General features: G+C 43.9%; 1 protein-coding gene across 5 annotated transcripts in view; it reads right to left on the reverse strand.

Moving 5' to 3' along the window:
- Positions 1-9,431: 9,431 nt before the first annotated feature.
- Positions 9,432-14,887, reverse strand: part of LOC141156357 (uncharacterized) — a 131,643-nt gene continuing 126,187 nt past the window's right edge. For 3 of the 5 annotated variants that reach the window (XM_073642546.1, XM_073642547.1, XM_073642542.1), the window contains one exon: positions 9,436-10,889. In XM_073642546.1, the coding sequence (XP_073498647.1) occupies positions 10,623-10,889 (267 nt within the window). In that variant the 3' untranslated portion in view covers positions 9,436-10,622. Of the gene's footprint in view, positions 10,890-14,887 lie in introns of all 5 variants that reach the window. The other 2 variants (XM_073642544.1, XM_073642543.1) reach the window with 2 other exon arrangements.

The raw sequence follows: 14,887 nt of genomic DNA on the forward strand, positions 1-14,887 counted from the left end.
GGTTAATAAAGTTCTTGAACGTGGTTTTGAGCACCTTGAGGGGTGCAGTTTTTAGAATGGTGTCACTTTTGGGTATTTTCTGTCATAAAGACCTCTCAAAGAGACTTCAAATGTGATGTGGTCCCTAAAAAAATGGTTTTGTAAATTTTGTTGGAAAAATGAGAAATCGCTGGTCAACTTTTAACCCTTATAGCTCCCTAACAAAAAAAAATTTTGGTTCCAAAATTGTGCTGATGTTAAGTAGACATGTGGGAAATGTTATTTATTAACTCTTTTGTGTGACATATCGCTCTGATTTCAGGGCTTAAAAATTCAAATTTTGAAAATTGCAAAATTTTCAAAATTTTCGCCAAATTTCCGTTTTTTTCACAAATAAACGCAAGTGATATCGAAGAAATTTTTCCACAATCATGAAGTACAATATGTCACGAAAAAACAATCTCAGAATCAGGGGGATCCGTTGAAGCGTTCCAGAGTAATTACCTCATAAAGTGACAGTGGTCAGAATTGTAAAAATTGGCCCGGTCATTAACGTGCAAACCACCCGCGGGGCTTAAGGGGTTAAGATTTATAGTAATCTAATTGTCTCACTTGTACAATAGGGCCTAATCTTACTAGTGCAAGACTCACTTTATAAAAAATATATGTTACAGGTCTTGGAAAATGGTGACAAACCAAAAATTTTTTTTTACATGCTTCTGAATTTTTTTCCCCATTGTATGGTAAAATTCATGGTGTAATTCAAAACTGCATATTATCCCACACGTAGATGAAGAAATAAAACAGTTATGGCTCTTGGAAGAAGGGGGGGGGGGGGATGCAAATGTAAAAACGAAATTTGGCTGCCAAACAGGGACCAAGGACAGACACATTGAAGAGGAAAACAAAATCACATGGGTGGAGGGAATCAAATGCGGTATGGGAAGGGGGAAATTGGTTAACTACCAACTCACAAGTTTCATGTAGGCTTTAAGAGATTAATTGGGGAGGAAAGATTTTTATCCTTGTAAAGTTAGCGAGAATGAGTGGGTTAGCTGTACACTTCCATTTCTTATGGTTCAGTGCCCCTTACTGGATAATTTGAGATTCATAATCTCATTGTAAAGAGAAAAGTAATACATAGAAGACCATGTTTTATTAATTTGTTTTCTCTATTTTTTTAGGATAGAAGGCCATTTTTAATTTACAATTCAGGAGAGCTTCAATATTTCCAGCCCTTTTTTAATGTTGATAAGGTATCTGCCATTACTACCTTTTGTGGTAGGGCATTTCACAGTATGTCTGCTCTAACTGTAAAGAACCCTTTTCTATTTAGCTGCCACAATCGCCTTTCTTCCACTCGTAACGAATGTCCCTGGTCCTTGAGAAGGTCTTTGGAAGGAATAAATCATGTACCAGTACTTTGTATTGAAGACACATATATTTATACATACAGTACAGACCAAAAGTTTGGACACACCTCATTTAAAGATTTTTCTGTATTTTCATGACTTTGAAAATTGTACATTCACACTGAAGGCATCAAAACTATGAATTATCACATGTGGAATTATATACTTAACAAAAAAGTGTGAAACAACTGAAAATATGTCTTATATTCTAGGTTCTTCAAAGTAGCCACCTTTTGCTTTGATGACTGCTTTGCAGACTCTTGGCATTCTCTTGATGAGCTTCAAGAGGTAGTCACTGGAAATGGTCTTCCAACAATCTTGAAGGAGTTCCCAGAGATGCTTTGCACTTATTGGCCCTTTTGCCTTGCCGCAGCCATGTTGGTTGTGGGCATTACAGTGATTGGCTGGCCGCACAGCGTCACCTCGAGTATTTAAAACCAGGCGCCGCCATCTTGGACACAGACAGCTGGGATCAGACAGTGTAGGGACAGCGCTGCTGATTTAGGGAGAGATATATACTGCGAAATAGTTAGTGTAGGGTCTGTAAAGGCTGCCAGATCAAACAAACGGTCCTTCTCAGGACTAATATCCATCCCAGATATCAGGCAGGCAGGCTGTATAGGAGACGCAGTGGTTATACCAGCAAACGCTGCATTCCAGTCCTGTGTGCTCCTGTTGCTGAAATTGCTGGACTTACAGTGCTGGCCAAAAGTATTGGCACCCCTGCAATTCTGTCAGATAATACTCAGTTTCTTCCTGAAAATGATTGCAATCACAAATTCTTTGGTATTATTCTCTTCATTTAATTTGCTTGCAAGGAAAAAACACAAAAGAGAATGAAGCAAAAATCAAATCATTGATCATTTTACACAAAACTCCAAAAAAGGGCCGGACAAAAGTATTGGCACCCTCAGCCTAATACTTGGTTGCACAACCTTTAGCCAAAATAACTGAACAACCGCTTCCGGTAACCATCAATGAGTTTCTTACAATGCTCTGCTGGAATTGTAGACCATTCTTCTTTGGCAAACTGCTCCAGGTCCCTGATATTTGAAGGGTGCCTTGTCCAAACTGCCATTTTGAGATCTCTCCACAGGTGTTCTATGGGATTTAGGTCTGGACTCATTGCTGGCCACCTTAGAAGTCTCCAGTGCTTTCTCTAAAACCATTTTATAGTGCTTTTGGAAGTGTGTTTTGGGTCATTGTCCTGCTTTCTCACACTGGGCCCTACATTCTGCTGCAAAATTTGTTGGTAGTCTTCAGACTTCATAATGCCATGCACACGGTCAAGCAGTCCAGCGCCAGAGGCAGCAAAGCAACCCCAAAACATCAGGGAACCTCCGCCATGTTTGACTGTAGGGACCGTGTTCTTTTCTTTGAATTCCTCTTTTTTTTTCCTGTACACTCTATGTTGATACTTTTTCCCCAAAAGCTCTACTTTTGTCTCATCTGACCAGAGAACATTCTTCCAAAACGTTTTGGGCTTTCTCAGGTAAGTTTTGGCAAACTCCAGCCTGGCTTTTTTATGTCTCGGGGTAAGAAGTGGGGTCTTCCTGGGTATCCTACCATACAGTCCCTTTTCATTCAGATGTCGACGGATAGTACGGGTTGACACTGTTGTACCCTCGGACTGCAGGGCAGCTTTAACTTGTTTGGATGTTAGTCTAGGTTCTTTATCCACCATCCGCACAATCTTGCGTTGAAATCTCTCGTCAGTTTTTCTTTTCCGTCCACATCTAGGGAGGTTAGCCACAGTGCCATGGGCTTTAAACTTCTTGATGACACTGCGCATGGAAGACACAGGAACATTCAGGTCTTTGGAGATGGACTTGTAGCCTTGAGATTACTCATGCTTCCTCACAATTTGGTTTCTCAAGTCCACAGACAGTTCTTTGGTCTTCTTTCTTTTCTCCATGCTCAATGTGGTACACACAAGGACACAGGACAGAGGTTGAGTCAACTTTAATCCATGTAAACTGGCTACAAGTGTGATTTAGTTATTGCCAACATCTGTTAGGTGCCACAGGTAAGTTACATGTGCTGTTAATTACACGAATTAGAGAAGCATCACATGATTTTTCAAAGGGTGCCAATACTTTTGTCCACCCCCTTTCTTAGGTTTGGTGTGGAATTATATCCAATTTGGCTTTAGGACAATTCTTTTTGTGTTTTTTTCATTGAAACAAATTAAATGAAGAGAATAATACCAAAGAATTTGTGATTGCAATCATTTTCAGGAAGAAACTGAGTATTATCTGACAGAATTGCAGGGGTGCCAATACTTTTGGCCAGCACTGTAGCTCCAGGTCTCGGGGGCCAGGAAAAATCCATTTTTTTTCATCTAAATCCTCTTTTTTTTTTTTTTCCTCCTTCACACTGTACAAATACCCATCTTATTAACCTTTTGGTGTCCCCCCCCAAAAAAGTGTGTCTGACAGTTCAGACACAAATATATATTTTTAAAAGAGTCTGGTGTAGGCCAGAGAAATAGAAGTGTGGTTTTGCAGTTCCACGGTTCACACCTCTGTATTATCAACTTTTGGCTCATTTTTACCTAAAAAAAAGCAAAACTGTTTGAGTGTGTCGCTCACTGTTCAGCCGCAAATATATCTATTTAAAATTGTCTGGTATACCCCAGTAAACAATAATTGTGGTTTTGCCATACCACGGTAAAAAATCTCTATTATTCAGCTTTTGGTATTTTTTTCGTAAAGAAAAACAGTAATAGCTTCTCCCTGATTGTTTAAAAGTCGGGTGTAGGCCAGAGAAATAGAACTGTGGTTTTCCTCTTCCACGGTTCTAATCTACTTTTTATTACCCTTTTGCCATTGATAGTGCGAGTGTAAGCTATTTTACTTCCTTTATAATGGGCAAGGCGCGTGGCAAGGGACGTGGAACTGGACTTTCTGGTGATGGCGCGTGCAGAGGACGGGGCCGTGGCCAAGGTGAAAATGTGCCACAACCAACAGCCACATCTTCTCGCTCCCACTTCTTGACCGAATTACTAGGGAAGCACAGAACACCACCAGTATTGCGAAATGATCAGTGTGAACAGGTTATAAATTGGATAGCAGATAATACTTCCAGTTACCTGGGCACCACCACCTCCGGTCTGTCTTCCACACGGTCAAATCTTAGTAGCCGTGAGTCTCGACCGCATACTCCTCACCCTGATGCTCCTTCCTCCCACCATGCCGAGTGTCGTCAGACAGCAACTGATCCCACAGTTGGACACTCTGAAGAGCTGTTCACTGGTCCATTTCCATATTTGTGCCCCTCGCCTGCTCCGCTTGAAGTGGTGGAAGAGGAGATCCCATGTAGCGATGCCCAAATATTTGAACAGCCACGGCCACAGGAAGGCGACGCTGGCAATTTGTCACAAGAGGTGGACGATGACGAGACACAATTGCCAGGAAGTGAGGAGGAGGATCGTGGTGCGCAAGTGGAAGAGGAGGAGGTGGTGGATGATCTAGTAACTGACCCAACGTGGCAGGAGGACATGCAGAGCGAGGCCAGCAGCACACAGGGTGAGGGAGGCAGAGTACCCCAACAGGCAGGAAGAAGCAGTGTGGTGGCCGCACACAGAAGGCAGGCAGAAGGCCAGTACAACCTGTAGGTCTTCCAGAGTCTGGAATTGTTTTAAAGACTCTGCTGATAACCCCAAAAAGGCCATATGTTCCACCTGCCATGCCAGCATCAGCAGGGGTGACAAAACTACCAGCCTGACCACCACCAGCATGATCAGGCACATGGCAGCAAAGCACCCGACTTTGTGGGGTGAACCCCAGGGTCCACGACCAGTGTCAGCGGGTGTCACAACTGCTTCTTCCACTGTTGTGCGTGCAATAGAACCCCCTGTTGTGTGTGCAAGGCAATCCCCTGTCTATACTGCATGCAAAGATGCCCCCTCCTCTCAGTCTTCACTTGCTATGGCAGTTTCTCAAGAAACAGCATCAACGTCCACGTCCCACCGCAGCGTTCAATTGTCCATATCCCAGACCTTTGAACGAAAGCGGAAATTCGCAGCCAACGCCCCACAGGCCACAGGCCTAAATTCGCACATTTCACGACTGCTTGCGTTGGAAATGCTGCCTTTTAGGCTGGTGGAGACGGAATCCTTCCGCAACCTTATGGCGTTGGCCGTCCCTCGGTACTCGGTCCCCAGCCGACACTATTTTGCCCGGTGTGCCATCCCCGCACTACACAAGCACGTGTCCCAAAGCATCTGCCGTGCCCTCAACAACGCAGTTACTGGGAGAGTCCACCTGACAACGGACACGTTCCGTCCCTGGCCACAAGCACTTGTCCACATCTCCCTGACAGCACAGTGGGTAAACATATTGGAAGCCGGGACCCAGTCGGACCTTGGGACGGAACACATCCTCCCCACACCGAGGATTGCGGACCCTATGTCAGTCAGAGTTGCCCCCACAGTGTACAGCTACTGAGCATCCTCCTCCTCCTCCTCATGTTCAGCCTCCATCTCAGATATCACCACATCAGTAACAAGCTTGAAGCACTGCAGTACTGCCTCCGCCAAGCGGCAACAGGCTGCGCTGAAACTCATAAGCTTAGGTGAGAAACCTCACACTGCTTGTGAGTTGTGGACAGCTGTGAAAGAGCAGGCAGATCTGTGGCTGAGACCGCTGAACCTACATCCAGGCATGGTCGTATGTGACAATGGCCGTAACCTGGTGGCGGCTCTGAGGCGAGGCGAGATCACACACGTACCATGCCTGGCTCATGTGCTTAACCTCGTGGTTCAGCGGTTTCTTAAATCGTACCCAGAGTTGCCAGATCTGCTCGTGAAAGGACGCCGCCTGTCAGCTCATTTTCGCAAGTCGGCTACAGCTTCTGCCGCCCTTGCTGTGTTGCAGCAGTGTTTGCAGCTTCCGTCACACCGACTGGTGTGTGATGTCCCCACACGTTGGAACTCTACCCTCCACATGTTGCAAAGGATTTGTGAGCAGAAGAGAGCAGTTGTGGAGTACCAGCTGCAACAAGGCCGTCGATATTCAGGTCAGACTCCACACATAAGACCTCAGGAGTGGACCTGGATGTCTGACATATGTACCATCCTGACAAACTTTGAGGAGGCCACCAAGATGGTGAGTGGCGATGACGCCATCATTAGCATCAGCATTCCACTTGTCTGTCTTTTGCAACGCTCTCTGCAGAGAATTAAAGAGGAGGCATTGCAGCCAGAGTATGATGAGATGGATCAAGAAGCAGTAGCGGTCGATTACACACAGCCCAGCCTCATCTCATCCCAACGTGCATTGGGGGACAATGAGGGAGAGGAGGAGGAGGAGGAGGAAGAACAGGAGCTTGTATCATGCGCTGTAGATGGTAGTACCTGTACAACTGTCATACAATCTGTTTTGAACACGCTAACGGCAGAGGTCACAGCTTGTTGACCAACCAAGGCGTACATGAGAGAGAGACGCAACTCCAATCCAGCAGAGGCAGGGGAACACTGTCTGGGACAGTTTCTCAGACCCTCCCTTCGGACAGACCCTGAGGCGCGGGGTACTCTCACAGGGAATGGAAAGTTTCAAAAGATGGTGAGGGAGTACCTTGCCCACCGTACCAGCGTCCTCCGTGATTCCTCTGTGCCTTTTAATTATTGGGTATCTAAGCTGGACACTTGGAATGAACTCGCTCTGTACGCCTTGGAGGTTCTGGCCTGCCCTGCCGCTAGCGTGTTATCGGAGCATGTTTTTAGTGCCGCTGGGGGAATTATAACTGATAAGAGCACTTGCCTGTCAACTGACAATGCTGACAAGCTGACCCTTATCAAAATGAACAAGGACTGGATTGGGCCAGACTTCTCATCACCACCAAATGACAGCAGAGTAACATAAAGTCAAATCCACTGTGTTATATCGGGAGGTGTATTCACATGCACCGCTTCACACCCACACATGGGTATACGCTTCCTCATTTCGGCTGTTTTATGTTCTTCTCCTTATCCTCAGCCTCCACCACTATACCACCAGGGTGACCGTGGTCCGTGTTGCCATTATTGAAAGTTCCTCCGTCCTTATTTTTGTCAGCTTTTGCTTGGAAGGCATAAGCAAAGACTGTGGGAGACCCATTCCCCAATAATGGGAATAATATTTTTAAGATGCTGTACTGTATGGCTCTTGTAAGGGGCATTAAAACAGTCTTGTTAAGCTACTGTGACCTCCACGACTCTTCCAACGGGCATTGCATTTCCTCCTAATTTTAGTCAGCTTTTGCTTTTCAATGCATAGGCGAACACTAAGGGAGACCCACTCCCCAATAATGGGTAGAAGGTTTTTAGTACGCTGTAATCCACGTCTGTTTCAAGGGGCATTGCAGTTCCTCATAATTTTTGGAAAGCCTTCCATTCACTGCTTAGGCCAACAGTGCACAGGAGACCCAGTTGCTATAAATGGAAAAAATGGTTTAGTTAAGGCCCTCTGACCTCCATGTCACTTCCAAGAGGCATTGGAGTGCCTCTAAATTTTTGGTAAAATTGAGACAAATGGATTCTGGAGGCGCTCCCATGGAAGAAAGAGTAACCAAAAAAATTGTTGAATCTTCCAATTATGGTGCAATCACATGGAGGATATTCCACCAGGGTTTAATATTTGTAGGGTTATTAAAAAAATCATAAAACCGTGAATACACATAAGGGACATGGATGTACAAAAGGGGAAGGGAGAAGGGAGTCTTTAAAAAGGATCACACAACGCGTTTCTGCTCATAGAGCCTTCATCAGGTGTGTAAATTTTTGGTAGGCATTGCACTCACTGTATGCCGTATAACTGTAGCCGAACCGCTCCTTTTGGTACAGAAACATATCCTACAAGACATGTGTGGTTGACTGGCCTGATATTGATGTGAATGGTCCCTGTTCCTCCTGCTCTTTCTCCTTTGCCACCACCTCATCCATCATTCATCACCTGAAGCTTTGTTTTAACGGGAGTCATAGGACTGGGATAGTGGCAGGAAAACATCCAGCAATCCTCGGAGGAGGTAGGATATGTGCCAAAACGCTGACCACCTCAGGCCTAGCCGCTACTACATACATGCGCTTGCATTCCAAGAAAACAAAGCAGATGCTAACTCATATCATCATCATCATCATCATGCTCCTCACCTTGGCACTCTCAGCTCCCCTGATGGAGAAGCCAGGGCCCACCTGAGGAGTCTGGTTCTCTGGTGGGCTCATCCAATGCTGCCCTAAAGCAGGCCAGGCTAAGAAAAGTGTGTGGGAAGGTGTCAGGAGAAATAGGGGCGGCTGGGGATCGTTTATGGACACCCGGCCGCCCCCTGGTGGCTGGGGACCGAGTGTTGACACCCGACCGCCTGGGGACAGAGTATGGATACCAGTCCGCCGAAGCAGCCATGAGGTAGTGGCCACCTTCGGCCTCCTCCAAACTAAAAGGCCCCATTTCAAGTGCAAGCTAGCAGTATGGCATTGCAGTATGGCATTGCAGCCTGGGGGTGGGCGGGTGGGTGGCAAGTTGCACACTTACGCTTGCATTAAAAGAAAACAAAGCAGATGCTAACTTCTATCATCATCATCATGCTCCTCACCTTGGCACTCTCAACTCCCCTGATGGAGAAGCCAGGGCCCACCTGAGGAGTCTGGTTCTCTGGTGGGCTCATCCAATGCTGCCCTAAAGCAGGCCAGGCTAAGAAAAGTGTGTGGGAAGGTGTCAGGAGAAATAGGGGCGGCTGGGGATCGTTTATGGACACCCGGCCGCCCCCTGGTGGCTGGGGACCGAGTGTTGACACCCGACCGCCTGGGGACAGAGTATGGATACCAGTCCGCCGAAGCAGCCATGAGGTAGTGGCCACCTTCGGCCTCCTCCAAACTAAAAGGCCCCATTTCAAGTGCAAGCTAGCAGTATGGCATTGCAGTATGGCATTGCAGCCTGGGGGTGGGCGGGTGGGTGGCAAGTTGCACACTTACGCTTGCATTAAAAGAAAACAAAGCAGATGCTAACTTCTATCATCATCATCATGCTCCTCACCTTGGCACTCTCAACTCCCCTGATGGAGAAGCCAGGGCCCACCGGAGGAGTCTGGTTCTCTGGTGGGCTCGTCCAATGCTGCCCTAAAGCAGGCCAGGCTAAGAAAAGTGTGTGGGAAGGTGACAGGAGAAATAGGGGCTGCTGGGGACCGTTTATGGACACCCGGCCGCCCCCTGGCGGCTGGGGACCGAGCGTGGACACCCGGCCGCCGGGGACTGAGTATGGATACTTCGCTACCGAAGCAGCCATGAGGTAGTGGCCAGCTTCGGCCTCCTCCAAACTAAAAGGCCCCATTTCAAGTGAAAGCTAGCAGTATGGTATTGAAGCCTGCGGGTCGGTGGGTCGTTGGCTGCATATTTGCGCTTGCATTGCAAGGAATGGGGGAGGTACAATTTAACACTGCCCTGGGACAAGGACTTGCACGGGGATAGTTGCAAGTCTGCATCTTCTGATGCGGCAAGGATCACTTCTGATGGGCACACTTTTAGGCAGTGACCTGGGTGTCAGAGATGCTTCCAGCGGTCTTCCCCATGCTGTTCCCATGTCTTTTCAGCACTGTATGCATGTGTCACACAGCACATGGCCAGATAAGGTTGTAAAATATTAAAATGACATTTCCGGGGAATGCATTTGTCACGGTTGAAAGCAATACAAAAGTGCAAAAACGCATGAAAAATGCTACTTGTGAACATAGCCCAAGGTGTGCAGGAGTATTTTTGCTTTTGGTTATTTTACCTTATACACAAGTCTTTACCCTGGAAAGGAAATTCCTTAACATATTTCACAGGAAAGCAGTTTCAGTTTCGTTTTTGAACGTTTTATTGTGTGCCCGTAAAAGTGGCTTAATACCTCTGACCACGTTGTTGACAGCAGTGACCTGGGGGTCAGAAATGCTTCCTGGGGCGATGCCCATGCTGTCCCCATGTCTTTTGAGCACTGTCACTATCGTTTTGGGCACTTTTTAGGCTTTCTACAGACTGCCGGGGGTGCCGCCGCAAAAATGCTCGGGTCTCCCATAGACTAACATTGGGTTCGTTGCTCGGGTCGAGCACCCGAGTATCACAGCGAGCACGGCCCGAGCTTCGAGCACCCGAGCATTTTAGTGCTCGCTCAACACTAATGGTGAGGAATCACAGTATATTAGATAAATGGAGAACAGTTTGTTATGGAAAATATTTTTCCAAGGGCTGACAAAGTCCTATGCATTTTCTAACATCATAAATCACAGAGATTCATCACAAGCTCCAACATTAATAAATATTAGAGATTTTGGAGCGCTCTCACTGAGCACAATAAAATCTGATTCATCATCGACAGTCATTGAACCATCTTGTGAATGATGAGTAGAAAGAAGTGTGTCCACTTTCACTGGTCTTTCAGAAGATACTTCAGTATCACAGGACAATAACTCCGGGCTGTAATTAGAATTGTCAGTCGATTCCTTAGCACCAAGTATAGTAACCACTTGCTTTTTCTCACTAGAAAGAGTCTGAAAAAGAATTGCTAGAAGTAAATACATATTGAAGTCACAACAGTTAAAGATTGTATGAATTAATGAAAATGACGATCTAACAAATAATGCAAATAGTATAATAAATGATCAAAATAATTTGCCTTTCTGTCCCCTATGTCTTGTAAACTTAGACAATTGTAAAGGCCCCCATACACATTACACTAAAGTAGCCAAGCCCTCCGATACCAGCAGGACCACCCTCCAGACCAATGTCACAGTGCAGATGATTTTGGGAGAGAGAAGGATCCAGCATGCCGGATTTCCAATGACCAATCCTTTTTTTCTCCACTAAATAATTCACTCTATCCCTATGAGAACACAGGAGCACTCCGCTGAGTCGGTGGAGCCTTGTACAGCTATCTAATATGTATGAACGCCTTAAAAGGATTCTGTCAGCACTCCAAACTATATGTACATGTAGCTCTTTCAAAGACAAGTCAAGCAATACATTTACATGGCTAGTTTGGTACTCTGTTCCAGCATTTGTATTGATATGCAAATGGCTATTGTAGATCTGAGACCTCTGTCACTCCAGCTCTATTGCTCCTGTTGAACTGACGACTCCTTTGCCTGAGATCACACAGTATAGAGGCTGTCAGTCAAGCCGGAGGAAATGGCGCTGGGTGGGGAACAGAACTTGAGTGACAGAGGCTTCAGATCTATCATTGCCATTAGTATTTCATATATGTGGCATCATATTTCTATATAGGAGATATATATCATTTTTATATCTTATCCCTGTTTATACCATCAACTTTTATTTGCAACGTTTATTAGGATTATTACTGACTAGAGAAAAACCAAAGACAACCAAAATTCCCAAATAACTGGAAGTAAATGGATAAATCGAACAGTGCAAAAATAACGATGATATTTATCATAATACAATCCAGGATTACCCACATTTATCCATATCTGTACTGCCCTGTTTTTTTTATCTACTTATATGCTACTTCACTTGTGTGTATATAGAATTTTAAATAATGAATATCAATAAACATGTCTCTTAGCCTTCTTGAAAAGCCTCATGTCTTTAGTTGTGTTAATAATATGCTTTTTGGCTTAGAATTAAAAGCAGTAAGAAGTAGATGAGAAAAACTCCAGCACCTTCTCCGTATCCATCACAAGAGATGTAAAGTTAAAACGTCCATTTTATTAGTTCCATTAAAAAAGCGCCATATGTAAGGCAGACCTTACGCGTTTCCAACCAAACAGGGGTTCTTAATCATAGGTTACATTGCTATAGTTAAAAGACATATATATACATATGGACTGAAAACAAAAGAGAAAATAGTGTGGAGACCACAAAGAACAGGAAGTTCATTAGCGAATGAAAATCCTCATGAGGATAATTTCTCAGTAATATGCATAAATTAAACTTATGTGCATGGTATGCTGGCAAATTATGTACACCATTAGAAAAAAAGTATCAAAAAATGTACATTAGATCATTGCGAAAATTGAGACCATTGCAAATTTTAATTATGGAGACGAATTTACTGCTGAATGGAACAGCAATCTGTCCCAATCCTCATCTAAACTAATGCAACTTATTATCAAGGGAGAAAACAAAAAGCTGAGTAAATTGGAAGAACAAATCACCACATTACAGGAGTCACTTAAAGAACATGTGAATTCAACACATTTTAAAGAATGGAATGAAAAACTTTCCAAACATATCAATTCTGTGGAGGAAACTATTACGGACGTGAAGAGGAAAAATTTGCTTGAGATTGTGCAGATTGTGAGTCTAACCAGGTTTACACCTGGAAATTGCAAAAACTGAAGTCAATCCTTAAAAAGACTCCAGCATCAAAACTGAAAAGTCCAAATAAGAAAAAACAGGTTGGATTTCTACAGGCTGATTTGGATAAAACAGGAGAATTTACAGATTACTCCATATCATCACCTGATCAATCTCCTGCTGAATATCATGATATTTCCAAAAGAAACCTGTCAAAAAGCGGGGGCTTCATAGAGCGGGAAGGAAACACAAATCCGCAAAAAAATCGGAGGTATCCAACCAGCAAATTAAAATGAAATTCAACAATGAGGAGGTTGCTATAGTTAACCTCTCTGTGAATATTATTTCTCTGTCTCAATTACGGTTATTAAGCAAAGGAAGTAAATTTATTCCTACAACTAGAGCAAATCTATTTGAAACTATCAAGGATGTCAACAGATTTGTAAGATCTTTGACAGTCAAGAGACATTTCTTAGCAGAGAACAGGGATAAGGAATAACATATTGTGGATCAATCTTTCCCCACAGCACCTCCCATTGACCTTTCCAGGAATTTACTTGAACAAATATCAGTAAAAACTTTGGAATCTTTGGATGCTGATTTTGTAACAGATATACCAAAAGACTCATTCACAACATTGTTTCCAAATCCACTATTCTACCCATTAGCCTCTAGAACACCTGGGATGAACAGTTTTCAAAATATAATTGAAAGAGAACTCCTAAAAATACTGGATAGCGAATCAGTCACCACAGATAATCTGACCACCAAAGAACGACAAGTACTGAAATTGTTAAAAATCAATGACAATATTATCATTAGAGCGTCCGACAAAGGTGGCTCTCTTGTAATCCTTGATAAGGCATTATACATCAGAGAAATTAACTCCATGCTATTGGATGTAAAAACCTATAGTAAACTAGCTGAAGATCCAACCAGTCACGTAAAAGGAAAATTGGATTTTATCCCAAGAGGAGGCTTGCAAAAGGGACTCCTTAATCAAAAATTGTATGAATATCTATTAACTGAGTCACCAGTGTGCCCAATACTGCACGCCCTTCCTAAACTGCACAAAAACATTTCCGCCCCCATTCCGCCCCATTGTGGCTGGAATTGGTTCACTTTCTGAAAGAACTGCAGCATGGATTGATCAGCTACTACAGCCTATAGTTTTGGCCACTACAGGATATATCAGGGATAGCGAGCATTTATTATCTGCTGTGAAATCTTTTGAGTGGGAATGTAATGATTAGTGTTGAGCGATACCTTCCGATATCGGGAAATATCGGATCGGATTGGATCGGACCGATACCGAAAAAGTATCGGATATCGCCGATTCCGATACCGGAAACCAATGCAAGTCAATGGGACAGAAATATCGGAATGAAAATAAACCCTTTCTTTCCTTGTAGGTTAATTCTACATGAAGGAAAACAACTAAGAATAATGTAGAATGTATTGGGGGAGGTGGGGGAGACAATAAAGGCATAGAGGTTTAGCCCAATCAAATGGAATAGCAGGAATTAATATTTTTTTTAAGACGTTCTGAGTTACGGAAATATTGACTATGTTAAGTATTTTTATATTTTGACAGATATTTATGTTTGTTTCACTACTTCCATGCTCTTCACCTTCTTTTTTTACTTCTCCCACACTTTCTCCTTCATCATCCTCAGCATCTTTTTCATCCTCTTCTTCACCTTCTTCATCTTCTTCTTCTTCACCTTCTTCGTATTATTCTTTTTTTTTTACATTCTTCATATTCTACTTCTTCATCTTCTTCATATTCTTCTTCTTCTTCTTCATCATATTCTTATTTGTGACAGGCATTCCTGTAGTTGTTATCTATAAAAGGTTGGACATTACACCTTTCGTTCTGCCCGTCACAAAAGATTTACAACAGGATTTGTCCGCGTTGAGTTTGGCCTGCAGCAGCAGGTCTTTTCCAGGGGCACCACGAGGAGGAACGGACTCACCCCCATACACTGCTTAGTCATCTTCTGCTTATAATTTAGATATTATCTTTTGCTCTGATTTTTAGTCTTATGCTTAATGTTCTTCCGCTTTTTGTTCTGCAGCTTCTTGTATTTCTGCTTCTTGGTTTTCTGTCTCTTGTTCTTCTGTATCTTGGTGCTTGTCTTCTCTTCTTTGTCCTCTTGGTCAACTTCTTCAGGGTCATCTTCTTGGTCTTCTTCGGGGTGGTCTTCAGGGTCGTCGTCTTCGAGGGCCC

This window comes from Phyllobates terribilis, unplaced genomic scaffold, assembly GCF_046119375.1.
Source record: "Phyllobates terribilis strain yellow unplaced genomic scaffold, ASM4611937v1 Scaffold_8__6_contigs__length_399053987, whole genome shotgun sequence".
Taxonomy (NCBI): Eukaryota; Metazoa; Chordata; class Amphibia; order Anura; family Dendrobatidae; genus Phyllobates; species Phyllobates terribilis.